Below are 15,154 nucleotides of genomic sequence, written 5' to 3'. Positions count from 1 at the left end.
CTGTAATTGTCTGTGGCTGACAGGTGCCAGAGTTAGACGCTGCATCAAGAGAACGGAGAGCGGAGTGGCCAGAGAGTCGGGAGGAAGAAGAAGAGGCAGGAGAAAGTATCATAGCAACCTCTATGTTTTCATCTGAGAACATTCACCGCCACGGCTCATGCAAAATCTAACAAGACAACACATTTGATATCTGCCAGCAGCAGCAGGGAGAGCGAGTGAGTCAGACAGTGCATGGAAGGCAGAGACTATATTAATGGAAGTTATATAAGGAAACATTGTGGGCTTAATCCTGTCTAACACATCCCAATCAGCCCCCAAATGACTTATAGGACCGGAGATGTGCTCACAGAGAAACGCTCAGATATGCAGTGACTCACTCTCAAGCCCAGAAGTTGCCGTTTAAACCTGTTTGTCTAGTTTGTCTGAGCGTGGGGGGGGAAGAGAGGAGGCCTTGTCAATCATCGAGGTAAAAATATGGATGGCACTACACAATAGGGATGGGCGAAGTGTCTATGCAATACATTTTCCAAACGGCCATAAACCGCCCATGATTATATATTTATAGGTGATTTACAGGCTTGATAAGCAAAAGCTGACACACTTTGAAGAAGAGTGAATGTCGTCAGAGGAGGGACGCCTCTGCTCGCAGCTTCCGAATGAAACAAACAGGAGGGGATAACATGTTATTAAATAATCAAGGTTCACAACAGCACACACAGTATTTGGTTTAGTTCTCGAATAGGATTTGTGAGGTGTATTTGCTTTTCAGCACCAATCGATTGGACAGCGACTTATCCATCATTTAGCCACTGCTCCGTTTGGTAAGAGATGGAAATCAGTGCAACACAAACGTGCCCAACATGGCAGACCCGGCTCCGTTAACCGATGCTAGGACCGCCACAACAGGAGGGACCTGGAGAGTCAGACCTACAGACACTACGCCCACCTGCCCATTCAGATAAAATGTCCCCGCTAATGGAAACTGGGGCTTCTGGGAAGTTGACGTAACAGAAATAAAATCAAGTACTAATGTAATCAATGGACACAGGGTGCTCTATTTGATTGGTCAATAGAGTTTGATGTACATCGTACGCCTAGCTTGAGAAAACAACTATTTATCCATAAGGCTTTGTGTGATGTGATAATAAATTTGAATATCTGATTGGAAATAAGGGTCAGTGGGAGTCAAAGGTACAATCTAGGCGTCATTTCATATTATCACTGTGGGATTTGAAAAATGTATTCCACCGAGATTAATAGGGGAATTAGATTAATTTTCCATTAGATGATTCCCATCTAATCTCCTATAGTGCTTTGGCCGAAGTGAATTCATCGTGTGGGCTATGACGGCGGACTCTGCACCTTTTTTCACATCACTGCTCCTACCATGTTGTTATCCACCTACGCAGAAGATTCAATTTAAATCATAAAATGCATCATCTGTGTTTTCAAGCTGGTGAAACATTAAAATAAACATCAGACATGAGACCCTTTCTTTCTTGACAAACTCCGGCCGACCTTCCAGCGACATAAGTGGCACTTTATAAAAAAGCAGGAACGAAAACACCTTGATCAGTCAAAGTAAATGAGGCGTGTCTGAAGGAAACATGATGTATACGGTCATAAAATTGAAAATGCACTGCTAAGGTTTACCATAATAATAAATGCTGCATATATCAAAATATCGTATTAAAAGTGTACAGCTGCACTAGGTCAACAAACTCCTAAGACGAAAAGCTTAGTAAAGTTCACACTTCACACACCAATCAATGAATTGCAGCCACGTGGGACCACAGAGGAGGTCGCGGCTGTGATAAATATGGCGGCAGATTAAAAACAGAAGGAATACAGTGTCCATCATATGCACCGGCCTAATCCTGAAATAATAAGGAGGACCTCAAGCCCAGTGAAGACGATGGGCTAAGCCATTCTCGGAGCGAACCAAATATGCACCCGTGACGTGCACCTAAGAAAAGAGGCCAGTTCCCTCACCATGACAACAAAGCCCAAAAGAGAACATGGGTTCAGGCCCCGTCGGCCCTTTGAAAGAAACATAAATAAATAGAGAAAAGACTTAATTTTAAAGCACACAGGGGTTTCGCGGCTGGCCCCCGAAGGCAGCGCTAAAAAGTCAACCACTGGGAGACGACATCAAAAAAAGCCATGTTGAAAGGGGCGTCTCAAGGTGCCATCTTTATTTTTTTTATCATCTTGCATGAAGGACTTCTCGCTGTTCTCATGACCTTTTATGGCTAAAAGACACACAATGTGACCACTCATACTTCATCGTAATTAGTTTATATTGTCATTCAAAACACAAGAAGACAAAGATAGCATGAGGAAGTACAAGAGTTAGAGGGGTATGTTCAGACTATAGAGCACTTTGTTTTCATTAGAGCTGCAGGACAGACTTTAAATCATTGCAGTAAGGATAATACTAGGTTAGACAACATCCACCAATGATAAAAATGAAATAAGGCTAGATGGAAGAGCTAGAAGACGAGATGATGTGTGGTCTGTGAATTTGCACAAACTTCCATTAAGCTCACCCTATAAATAACGATGACAATTACAGAACCGAGTCTGAAAAGCCAGACGAAACACTTTGAAAGCCGTCTTGACTGAGGTAGAGCTACTGCGTGTATACAATGGGTAGGTGTATTATCTAGTGGGCCATCATGCAGAGGAGCGTCAAGCTTGATTTAGAACCACTCCACATCAAGGAGACACTTGAAGACCCCTCCCCTCCTTGACTTCCTTTAGTATCACCCTCAGATGGCCGACTCAAGCACTGTGCAGAAGGCTGCCGCTGCTTCTGCTTTTCACTGCCAAGAAACTCAGTGACACAGGTGGATGTCTCTGTGCATCGTGCCAACAGCTATTCTCCATTCAAATGACGGTCGAACTGCAGGCTCACAGTGAATGACACTGAGCTGGCGTGGTCAGGGACAATACTAAAAAAACAGATCTCAGAACAAGTATAGGAAAAACACAGTCGGAAGTCACATTTTAAATTAAAAACAGTCTTACATAGCTCAGACTCTTGTGTTAGAGGCCCGGTATCTGTTAGGTGTGACATGTCCAATGTGTGCCAGCACTTCAAACACAGTTTTCTACATGATCCACAGCAGACATAAACATTTAGCACATTACAAGCCAACAGTGATCTCACGCCATCACTGCAAATTAATCCAAGTCTCTGCTTGCTTCTTTGGAACGGAGAGAGAAGTAATAGAGCTTTGCTGATGGATCCTGGAACTATATACTTAAATACACACATTATTCAATTGCCTTGCTTTAGCATATATCTTAAATTTATTTACTTGCAGATGTTTCATATGTTTTTAAGAAGAGTCACCCAGAGATGACAATCTACTCCAATTGTCTTTGAAGCTTCTTGCAACTGGTTTACTAAATAAAAAGGATTTTATGATTAAAACTTGCCATTCTCTTATCTAGACTCAATCTGTATTGTTATCAACCCTTTTTGCACATGGTTCAGGTTTAGTCTTTATTTGCTAACTGCGGCAGAAGGAATTTCTTTTGAGGAGACCCAAAGTATTGAGTAATATTCTCAACTCAACAGCGACACGTCTTCTCAGAAACAAAGTCCAGATTCCTCTCGATTATCCACAGACCTCGACGACAACAGTTTCCATAAAGACAACAAAACTTTTCTAATGAAGAAAGCGTCTCCACGGTGTGTTTGGGATTATGCTTCAGTCACCACAACAGCAACAAACCCAGAGATTATCACACCGAAGAGGGGAACTGCTTTGGAACAGCTGTTCAACCCTGTTTGGAGGAGAGCGGTGATATCACTCCCAGTTCCCTCCATTAAAACACAAACCTATAAAAACACACAAACTGATAATTCTCTCCATCCCTCACGACCATCTTATGCTTTCAGCGAGAGGTCTGCAGTGAGGTGTGATGTCGGAGGAGTGAAACCGCTTTAATTTCTGTGATGAGGCGGCTGAATGACGGAGAGCAAGAACATTATCTGTGTAAAAGGGCATGTGGTTTCTCTCATTTTCTTGTCGGTATATCTGCTGGTGCTTTCATTTACCTGGTGCTCAACTTTAGTCATTCACAATAAAGCTTCATTACACAGGTGTTCTCATTTTGCCTCACACACAGAAAGACCAGTATTCTTCCATATAAAAAGAACAGTATGGACGGCATAGCAGCAGAGAAGTGGCCTTCTCTTTCGCCCTACTTCTCTCCCTCCCCCTCCAGTAGTACAACTTCTCTCTGCCACCACCTAACCAGTGAGCAGCGAGGCCCTGGACTAGCATACCAGTGGAGAAATTCCCAGATAAGTAATACTCCTAGCCTTGGGGCTTCAGGCATCAGCGCTCTGGCCACTCCTCGCCAGGCTGCGTCACCGGCTCAGAGGCGCGCAGCAACTTCCACAAAAGGAATTCCTTCTTACCGCCTGCATGTAAGTATGAGTGCATTATGTATCTGTGTTTGCATGTGTGTGTGTTCAGGGGGGGGGTTGTTAAACAAATTAGCCCAGACGCAGAGACATTAGGTGAAACAGTGAAAATAAAACCAGAAACACAATAAACTAGAAAATGGATGAATTACACAATGATTAGTGGAACTGTATTTGAAAGGAGGCCTGTGTGTGAGAACGCTCATTCTGTAAGGTGTTGTACATTTGTGTGTGTGTTTGTGTTTACGGCTGAGACAAAGAGCTCACCGCTTCTGTGCTATTGGCAGGGTTCAGGAGGCCAGAGGGTACGAGGGGGAGGGTTAGAACACTGCAGGGCGACCAGCTGGGTCCCTCCACTAGATGAGCCCTGTTGGGAGCTGTAACCAGAATACACACACACACTCTCTCTCTCCCTCAAACACACACTCTTTGCCTTCAGTACTGTTGCTGCTGCTGCTGCTGCTACTGAGGACGACCATATAAGGCCTTGGGATTCCCATGGAAAAAGAAGACCAGGATTGAGGAAGAGGGGGGGAAAATGCCGGCGAGATTGTAACTGTATGTTTCACTTGGGCTTTTCGCTGGGCAGGCAAAACAATAGCCCCACTTGAGAGCCAAGTTTGTTTCCATGCGAGGGGTCCAAGGGCGAATGGGAGGCACCAACTGGGGGGGTCAGATAGCCATGGAGCGATGGCAGAATACAACCTCTGTTGATATTTCAATATAATAGAAGCCTTATGTGGAGGGCTACTGTACAGAGGACAGAAGATAGCTCAGTCAGCAGCCGTCACTGACAGTCGACTACAGAGGCATTGAGCACGGTGCACACTACGTTCCCCTCCTCTCTTTCCAGTGTACTGGCATTATGTCACCGTTCATGGCAACAGGCTCCGAACCCACGAGGTTAAAGGGATAGTGTGGATGCCAGGCTCTGCCCCTGCGGCCATTCCACTAATTTACAGCCATTACAAGCACAAATATGGATCGTTACCGGAGTACAACAACATCACACTGTCACGCAAACACCAAGATCGAGTCCACAGCTCAGAGTGGAGTAAAATAACATGTGTATAGAGTATTATACAATTAGAAAAGGCTCAATAAACCTGAACATTAGGTTTGGAAAGTAGCAGTTTCCATCTATTCTGCAAAATATTCAAACTCAAATATTTAGTCTACATCAAGACTTTCAACTAGGAGTAAAGTTTGATCAAGAAATAGTTAAACAAGGATATAGTGACAATAACACATGATTTAAGTTCAACAGGCCTTGTGTAAAAAAACAAGAATGCATGCGTTTTGCATGGTGAGCCAGTGCAGATAACTGTGCATATTTGCTTACGTGTGTACATGTGTCGATGTCAGGCCTGCGTTAGTGATTAAAGCAGAGGGAGGGGAAGAAGCAGGCTCACTAGTGGAGCCTCAAAGAGGAAATGAGAAAAATAAACAGCCACTTCCTGTTCCTCTTTGGCCTGAAATCTCCAACACCCTGATCCCTCCTACCAGATGCACCTCGGTAAAGGAAAGACGAGCAACACTATCAACACTTGGCCTGAAGATCAGGGGGTCTCCTTTTTATAATGTCCGTCAAACAATCTGAATAAAACAATGGTGTCCTGTAGAATATAGGTGTCTAACAACTCCTGGAAATATGGACCAATGCATTGTCGTGACACAGAAATAAAACACATGTGTGTGTATGTATGCATGTTAAATTACAATAACACAATCTGTGCCTACTGTATATTGTGAGGACATTATCTTGTCTGTGCAGCAGTTGTTTTGGCTCATTAATTATTCATTCAACAGTCTCACAACATATCAGCTTGATTGGACTCAGTGACCTGACTTTTATGCTCTATAAAACATGGAATATTGTCTCTGGGGACACTGGCATGACTTAATGACGTTGTGTTCCATTTTGTAATTAGTCTTATTGCTATAATTGTGTGATTTCATTCACCCTTTTTCATGAATAACAGCATTTTCTTGTCGCACCATCTCTAGTTTAGTGTATTAGTTGATGCTTAAATTAACAATTTGAGGGGAATATTGAATATGGAAACTGACGTCACTGCAGGCCTCATTATCCTGCTTCACTGGATCGTCAGCTGGATCCTTTTTACAGTCCAATGAGGGACATTAGGCGAGATACAATATTTAATCTGTTTATTTAAAACATGAAAAACAGTTCCTGGCTAAGACACACAACATACTTTCTTGCGCAGGTCCATTTTAACAGCGAGCCAAAGGACTCACTGTCATGGTCAAGGCCCTTCTACTGACACCGCTATTTATCTGCAGGTGGAGTATTATTTGCAGCCACTTACTCACAAGAACACTAATGGGATAGCACCACAGCAAAACAGGCTCATTTAGTCTCATGGATCAGAGCCAAAGGAAAATCAATGCTAATCCATTGTAAAAGGAAGGAAAATACATTTGGAGATGCTAAGATGTATTAGTTTATTATCAGATCGGCTGATATTAGCTTTTAAAGGTATCAGTGCATGTTTTTACCTGGGAAATTTTAGAATTTAGATATTTTAGAACAGTATTTTCCTAAAAGTACGTCTCTTAATGCAAAATTAGCAACAGAATAACCGTTTTGTGTATTTACCACAATATGTTACCAATACTTGCATTTGAAAAACAAACAGATGTAAAAATAGATTTACGGCTTTTAATTGTGGGCCTATTGTTCCATAAGAAAGACAGGTAGATACAACTACACTCTCCAGTTGTAAATGTAAGGATATCATACTCTACATCTCCTAATTTAAGAATAACACAAAGTCCAGATTGTGTGTAATGAGCCAATCGTTACCTCTATCCCTCATTGTTTAGGGTTTAATACCTTGTTAAGCCATTTGAGACCAATTGTAATTCGTAAATATGGGCTAAAGTTTGATTTGATCAGCTGAAGATTCAGCCATTTTTAAGGATAAATGGAAAGAATGCAACCTCGCCCTCAGCCATAATTGTCCTCGCTGTCCCTGTAAGACAATGTGAAATCCACAGTCCGTGCGCGTCCAGGTGTTTTCAGTTCAAAAACAGCTCATAAAAAAAAACACAGAGGGGGAAGCATGTGACTGCCGCTGAGCAAACAACAGTGGGACGGCTTCGAGAAGACCTGGTTTCAGTAAGAGACAGACACGACATGCTACAGGGTGGAAGAGGAAGAGAAAACAAAACAAGCTGAAGTCATCCCACAAACATTTCACAGCACCTCAACACTATGCACAGCACGGACGAGTGAAGGCAGAGGACAAAAAGCCAGTGATTATCATTATTCTGTTACGACACACGGACGGACTGTTCACCGATTTATCTAAAGTTATATATACATATATTCTTTATCAGCTACCGACACAGTGACAGCTACAACCTGATGCAAGGGAGCACAAGATGACATCATCGAAACACATTACACATGAAGGCCTCTGGTTTAAAACAAACGTCTCATTTTACTAATTAAAAAAGGGAAATATTGAAAAAGTCAAGAGTCATGAGGAGTTTGTTCTCCATATGAAATGGGTTTTTCGAGCAAGTTCAAGTCCGCGTTTGTAGCTCTGCCATTTAGTCAGCTCACTCATGTACGTGGCAGCAGGTTTACTCTACTGAGGAATTCTCCTTACGACCCCACGTGAACCAGTTCCAACCTGCAGCTCGTCTGAAATACTTCAGTGAGCCCTCATCGCTGTTCCAGGTCCTCTGGTGGGGGACGCCCGTGGCATTTCATCTATGCATTATCACAATGCATAGATGATGACATGAATAGAGGTGTGGTTCAACGATTCCATGCAGCCTGGAATCAGAGGGACTCTGTACGGAAATATTTTCTTTACAGGTTAATATTTACTGTGTGAATTCCCAAGGAACTGCGAGATAAGGACGTACACCACCTTCCCCTGAGGACAAATTTAATGTATGTATGAGCCCTGACATGACATATCCAGCTGCTGGGAATGTTTCATACTCTTTGTTTCGGTTATGATTCCATACCAATACAAAGAATAGCATTTAAACAAGAAACAACTTTAAAATATTCTCTTTCTTCCAACCCATTTAGATCACGTCTCTCTATTTTCCTTGTTTCTTTAAAACACAGCTCGGGGGAAACAACACCGACGTGTCACAATCAGCAGATGACCTGGCATGCTGCATAGCATTGGCGCGCAAACACCACAAGGACTTCCTGCCGTTGATTATGGGGTTGGTAGGGAGGCTGAATGAAGCAGCGAGCGGGCCCCGCTTGACGAGGAGAGACATGGCAATTATACACAGGTGAAATACACATGTTCTAGGGCTCAGATTCTAAAATTAACACTTAAGCAAGCCAAGGTTACAAAGGCGTTACGGTGATTCACTGCAGACAAGAACTCAGCTATGCATATGATGATCTATACGTCTGCACATGAGACTAAATTGAGGGTGTATGTGTAATTTTAACACATATTAACAGCTTCAGTGCTGGTGAGCCACCCCAGACAAATCAGCTGATTGATTTTTATAAATGGAAAGAGGTGTTACTCCTTTCTGCGGTAGTGTGAAGGTTAGGCTGACTCTAATCCATGCTGATCCAGACATGCTTATATTCCTGCCTTCATAATGTTGCTCTGATCATGCATTTGAACTCAAACAGATGAAACTGTTTGTGATGATGGGTTCCAGTTTCCTTCAGTAGGGCCTGCTCTGTGTCATGTGGTTAATACTATCATGACGCAGTAATATTTCCACTACTGCACCATCAGGAATGCTGATTATTCATAAAAAATTGCAAGTCATGGCAACAAAAGGATAAATAGGAATACAAGCAAATTAAGCTATGGTTATTCTCAAAATGAGGTCTGGTTTTTAAATATCAAACAAAGACGTGTCACTGGCAACAATACAAAATACATAAACACTATAACTTAATCACATTCAAGGAGAACTGGCACTAGTCAAGACAGACAAAGTACAATAAAATCTAGACAGTCTAGATTCCAGTCTATGAATTATTAAATTGCATCTTAATGTATTCTGCAACATCTTAGAAATGCATGAATGACTAGCAGCTACAGTAGGACAACCGTGAACCCTAACAAAGGAGCCAGGAAGATACGTGAAGCCTTTTGCTAGAAATGTGATATGAAAGCAGACACAGATATCGAAACGCTTAAAAGACAGTATGGGCACCAAGATCCTGCTACAGATGAAATACTGGAGTGTAAAATATTTGAGTTTCTTTTTAGATTGCAGGTAACTATCACCATGTCCACTCTGAAGCCTATCAACCCACATCCACACCTACAACTCTTCAGCTGGTTACATCATAGCAGCAGCAGCTAAGAGCATCAAGTCCACAAAACAAATGGACATACTGGCTGTACACCAAACTACACTTGTACCGTGAACAGTGCCACAATAGTCACACATATCAGATCCTGCAGCCAATATAGCCACGTCTAAAGAACAGGCCATTCAGAGTACACAAATACTTTTTTATTCTATTGTTAATGATACAACAATGGAACAAATGTCCTCTGCTGACAGAAATCAGCTGCTTATGAGCCGTTCACAGAAATATCGCTATCAGCGTTTATGTATGAATGCATGTTTGATCCAAGTTTTATCTACAGGGTTTGGTTTGTGTTATTTATAATAAAGTTTTTGGTTTATGTGAAGGGTTTTATAACTACATCCCAAGAATCCTCACAATACTCTTATTCATAGCTTTCTAAGCCTCTGCCTATATCTCTATTGTGTAGAGTAGCAGAACAGGTGAGTGTTACATACAGTGAGGCTGTGTAATGCAATGTGATGCACACATGCTTCGCCTGTCTCAACCCAGGGGCGTCTCCACATGAGCTGTCGGGACTTTCTCACTCAGGCAGAAAGAGAGAGAGCGAGCTTAGGGTCTGTGAGAGGATGCCTCTCTCAGGAAGATGGGGATGTTTCTTTCTTTCCACCTTTCACAGGCCGACCGCGAGCACAGCCGAGAATCTCATGGTCCAGGCTCAAGCCAGCTCCACAGCAATTATGTAATGTGTTAATATGACTGATGCAGGTCTGGATGAAGATAAACACAGCCACCTCACCATCTCCCACCACATGCTCAGTAATGGTTTTCCGTTACAAGACACGAATGAAGTTGATTCTCGTTTCAAACTGCCAAGTGCTGCCAAAGACTCACTCTCTCTCACTCCCTCTCTCTCTCTCTCTCTGCTCAGTGTGTTATGCAACTCCCACTCGGTTCATGCAAATCCACCAACACAAGTGACTAGCAACCTTCCCTGAGTCGCTGCCATGGAGACAGTGCAAGATAATGTTCATGGACTACAGGGCCATAATGAGGGTGTGTAATGTCAACAGAGCCCAGGCATTGTAAGACCCAACTCTGGACATGCTCAGCTGAGCCCTGTCACCTTGGTCCTGGAGATCAGCGAAGGTCTCGAATACTAAAAAGGAAAAAAGTTCAGGTGTGGGTCAGCGTGGAGATTTTCTCGTGTGAAGCGACAAGCCCGGGTTACCTCCACACTAATTGCCTTGATGGGGCTCAGTGGGCAGCAGTCAGCTGGGCCTTGCTTCTGGCACCGTGCAGGGAGAGGCAAGCCAGAGGGAGAACGACTCGAGGGGAGGGGTTTATGTGACAGCTGAGGAATGTCTGCTCTCCTCTCGCTTTGCCATGGTTTCCAGCGACTGTCATCTGAAGAATGCGCCGGGCTAGGACGACAGGAGTTGGAATGCTACCCTCTGAGACGAGTTTAGCCAACGGGATCTGGAATCTCCACTTGTCTACTCGACTGGACCCTTTGTGCACTTGTGCATCCTCGCTACCATGCAACTGAGCTTGTGGAGTCTGTGTTTGGGTGAACCCGTCTGTCCTGGTCGATTACATCACAAAGTTTAAATGTGTTTTTTTAAACTACGAAAGATTTACAAAGTCTTACTGTTCCTCGTGTGCAACAGAAAACCAGAGACGTCACACAACACGACTGGTTAATTCTTCAAACCTCAGGCCTAACAACGCTCATATACACAAGGGAGTCTGTGGTCTTTGTCATGACGGAGACAACAACAGGGATCATGTTTACGAGTCCTTCAGTAACATGTCATTCTTCAACGTGTCAGAGGGTCTGTGACTCACGCAGAGACACACAACCTCTTGCCTGAATGTGCGAGTGCCAGGAGTGCACTACAAAGCAGAGCCACAGACTCTGACTCACATCCAAACTTAGTATCATCTCCTGAAACCCAGTTAGGAGAACTTGTGCCGGAGGTATTTATAACCCCTGCACTGGTCACCAGCGATGGGGAGTGATCTCGCTGCACCCAGTGACCAGTGAGCACCCATGTAACAACACAACACAAGTGACAACAAAGCCAGAGGTCAGTCGCTCGCAATATTGTGTCCACGCAAAATAAAAATGTACTCAATAGACTCATTGATCATGCTCTAAAGAAACAAATGACAATAATAGCTTGTGTTGGATTAGCACTTTAAAATCACAAATCTAGAATGCAACCCTCAACTTTTTTAATGAAAAAAAAATTACCAGGGGATCACCTGCTCATCTACTACACACACACACACACTTGATGCCGCCTCTCGTCCAGAGATGGTCAGGTCTGGGGTGCAGCACTGAAAATGCTTCCCTCACTCTAGCTCGTCCCTGTACATCAGCCCAAAAAAAGGCAACGTTTCCACCCAATGAGCTTGCACGGTGGTAGGGGTGAGGTAGGTAGGGGGGGTGGGGGGCATGCTAATTCCAGATTTAATGATAGGCAACTCTGAGCAAACAGAACGGTTGATTTAACAGCACAACTAATAAACCCAGGGACAAATCCGAATGAATTCATCAACTAAAGAGTACGGGGTATTACCTCTCCTCGAAAACTTGCTTTTAAAACTTTTACTGGACCGCGGCTAGGTCCTGGACAACAAACATACCTCGAAGCAAGGTGTTGTAAACTGCTAGGGCTTACTGAGACTAGACATGAGGGCATGAGTAATGAGGTGACATCACTGGAGATCTATGGGAGCAGTGAACATTTAATTTGACAAACCAGTTCATCCTTAAAGCATCACAACACTATTCAAAAGTAGATAAATGAATCAGTAAAATATATATTACAACAAGGAATAACTCAAACCTATGAGTTGGTATTAAATCCTAGGGAGACTAAAGTTCATACACAAAACCCAACAATTTCCTGGGTGCAAATCTAGCCAGATGGAAATGTCACTTTTAAATGTTTAGTGTCAATACAAACATTTAAACTGCATTAATGAAGAACACTCTCTCATTGATGCACAACAAGTTATACACACACAATATGATGTTGTTCTGTGTGTAACAAATGCCACCAGATGCCATAACACTGAAGGATTTGAATGTGAAGATGAATCCTGATGATCGATGTTCTAATCTTTCCCAGTAATCCACAGAGGTGAGGTCACATCTGGACCACAACACTGGATGAGTCAGGTTATTAATGAATCAATAAACTACAGATGACACGTTTCACAGATTACAATGACAGGTATGTTAGTACAGTAGGTACAGAACACATCCCTGAATCCAGCTCTCTCTCTCCCTCCGCTCTGTAGCTCCACCATCTTTCATCCATATTATAAACCAGCCTCACACATTACATCAGTTTCTTTACTTGCTGTCTAACCACAGTCAACACTGGCTGCCATTTTCACTATTTGGCTTTGGCAGCACCCAGGCTAGTAGACGTAAGCTAGCCGTGGTTAGCGGGCAAACAGCTAGCTCAGCGGCCGCTAACACACCGGGGGCAAAACTAGCAAAGCTTTTTTAACCCTGGTACACAATTCCAGTTCAGTCCGACAACACACAACAAAACACCACAACGCGTGAAACAACGAGTCCCGCGAGTTGTCAGCTGACGTCGTCCCTTTCCCTGCGAGCTAACGAATGAATCAACTCCAGCTAAAGCAGCTAGCCACACATTAGCTTAGCCTGCTAACGTAGCGATTGAGTACAGTTTTTGCTGGCGTAGCATCGAACCCGTGTGATTTATGCCCGATTGCCACTTTACTCCACTTTCACCACTTCACCAGACACCGGTGTCAACACGGTGACGGCTGGGTAAACAGCGATGTGTACGGTTAAGGCCCGGCGCCGAGTTGAAGCTAGCTAGCCTCCGCTTCCTCCCCAGAGAGTAGCCACGGTCGCGGTGAAGGGGTTTATCAACACAACTGCTCGCCAGGTATTAGCCATTGTTGTTTGGGGCTCATGTAGCCTGGACAGGGGCTGTTTCAAACCAATGACAACATGCACGTCAAGCTCCTGGAGGGACTCGATCACAGCACGCGAAATGACTTCGAGCCATCAACCCCTCTGAACCATAATAAACAGACAGGATCGTTCAGCCCAGGTTGTTATTTACGATGGCAACGCTACGAGCTGTAAAGTGCAGCCATTAGACTGCACCCGTGGACCGGGGGGGACATACAGTTGCCGGTGGGGTTTTGGAAAGTAGCTGTAAGTATGGGACATCACCCTGAAAGCTGCCTGCACACTTTAGACCCAGTTAACGTCCCGCAGGCAGGCGCTGGTGCCCTCCACCCGGCTCCGCGTCGAGCCGGGGGGACGGCGGAGCTCGGTAAGGTAAACAACGGGGATGAGAATGGCTTCCATTTGACAGGTGTTCCCGGAGCGAGCTAGCGCCGCGGCCCGGCGAACACCTCACGAGCGGCCGGGACACGAACCTGGTGGAGGGCGGTGAGTCCGTCTACGTTGGCGTAGTTGATGTCGGCGCCCCGGTCGAGCATTCGCAGCACCTCCTCGGTGTCGCCGCTGGAGCAGGCGGCCAGGAACACGGCGCCATCGTCGAACTTCACCTTCGTCTTCTTCTTCTTCAGCTCCGGGGGCTCCAGGTCCGTTTCCGAGCCCAGCCACCGCTTCAGCTGCTCGTTCCTCTTCTGCTTGGCGTCCGCCATCTTCATCCCCCTCCTGTCTCGGGCTTCTTATCTTTCTCCGGCAGAGGATATACTTTATAGCAGCACTGTCCCACAGCGCACTGGGGCGTGGGAAGGGAGGGCTGGAGGGAGAGAGAGGGAGCGAGAGAGAGACACGGGGAGGGAGGGAGAGAGAGAGAGCGAGGGAGGGAGAGAGACACCAGGAGAGAGAGAGAGAGAGAGAGACAGAGAGAGGACGTCGGGTCGTGTCCGTAGTCTCGCGAGAAGTGGAGCCCAGGAGCTGCAGTATAACGTCATCATCATCATCAGATGATGAGAGTGAGCAGGGTAATAATCCCGGAGTACACACAATACTACAAGAGTACACGCAGTACTTCAGAGTACACTGTGGTAACAAACACTGTGTTCGTCCTCACTCTGTTCCAAGTGATGGGTAAAGTGGGATTATATATGTGTACTCTGTTTAATACTGGGGACAGACAGCAGGGCACATGGAGGTCATGGGTCACCCACAGTTCAATAATACAATTAATAATAATACCAACAACAATACTAATAGTTATAATAATAACAAATACAACAGTTATAATGATAATAATAACAACAACAACAGTAATAATGATAATAATATTAGTTTGACTAACAACAGTTCTTCTCTACGTCTTTGTATCCTCCAATGTAAATATTATCTATGTGTACACATATTCAGTTAACATCGCACGTACTATATTATTTTCTATTTTTGTGTTTTGTGTTTATATTCGTCTTTCTCCTGTTTT

The 15,154-nt window shown here is 44.2% G+C and overlaps 1 protein-coding gene across 6 annotated transcripts in view; it reads right to left on the bottom strand.

Moving 5' to 3' along the window:
• ppp1r12a (protein phosphatase 1, regulatory subunit 12A) overlaps positions 1 to 14,492 on the bottom strand; it is a 40,969-nt gene extending 26,477 nt beyond the window's left edge. For all 6 annotated transcript variants that reach the window (XM_062382635.1, XM_062382638.1, XM_062382637.1 and 3 more), the window contains exon 1: positions 14,166 to 14,492. In XM_062382635.1, the coding sequence (XP_062238619.1) occupies positions 14,166 to 14,402 (237 nt within the window). In that variant the 5' untranslated portion in view covers positions 14,403 to 14,492. The remainder of the gene's footprint in view (positions 1 to 14,165) is intronic.
• Between the last annotated feature and the right edge of the window lie 662 nt (positions 14,493 to 15,154).

Source organism: Platichthys flesus, chromosome 23, assembly GCF_949316205.1.
Source record: "Platichthys flesus chromosome 23, fPlaFle2.1, whole genome shotgun sequence".
Classification (NCBI taxonomy): domain Eukaryota; kingdom Metazoa; phylum Chordata; class Actinopteri; order Pleuronectiformes; family Pleuronectidae; genus Platichthys; species Platichthys flesus.
Note: the sequence above shows the minus strand (reverse complement) of the source record. Positions and strands in the feature narration are given on the sequence as shown.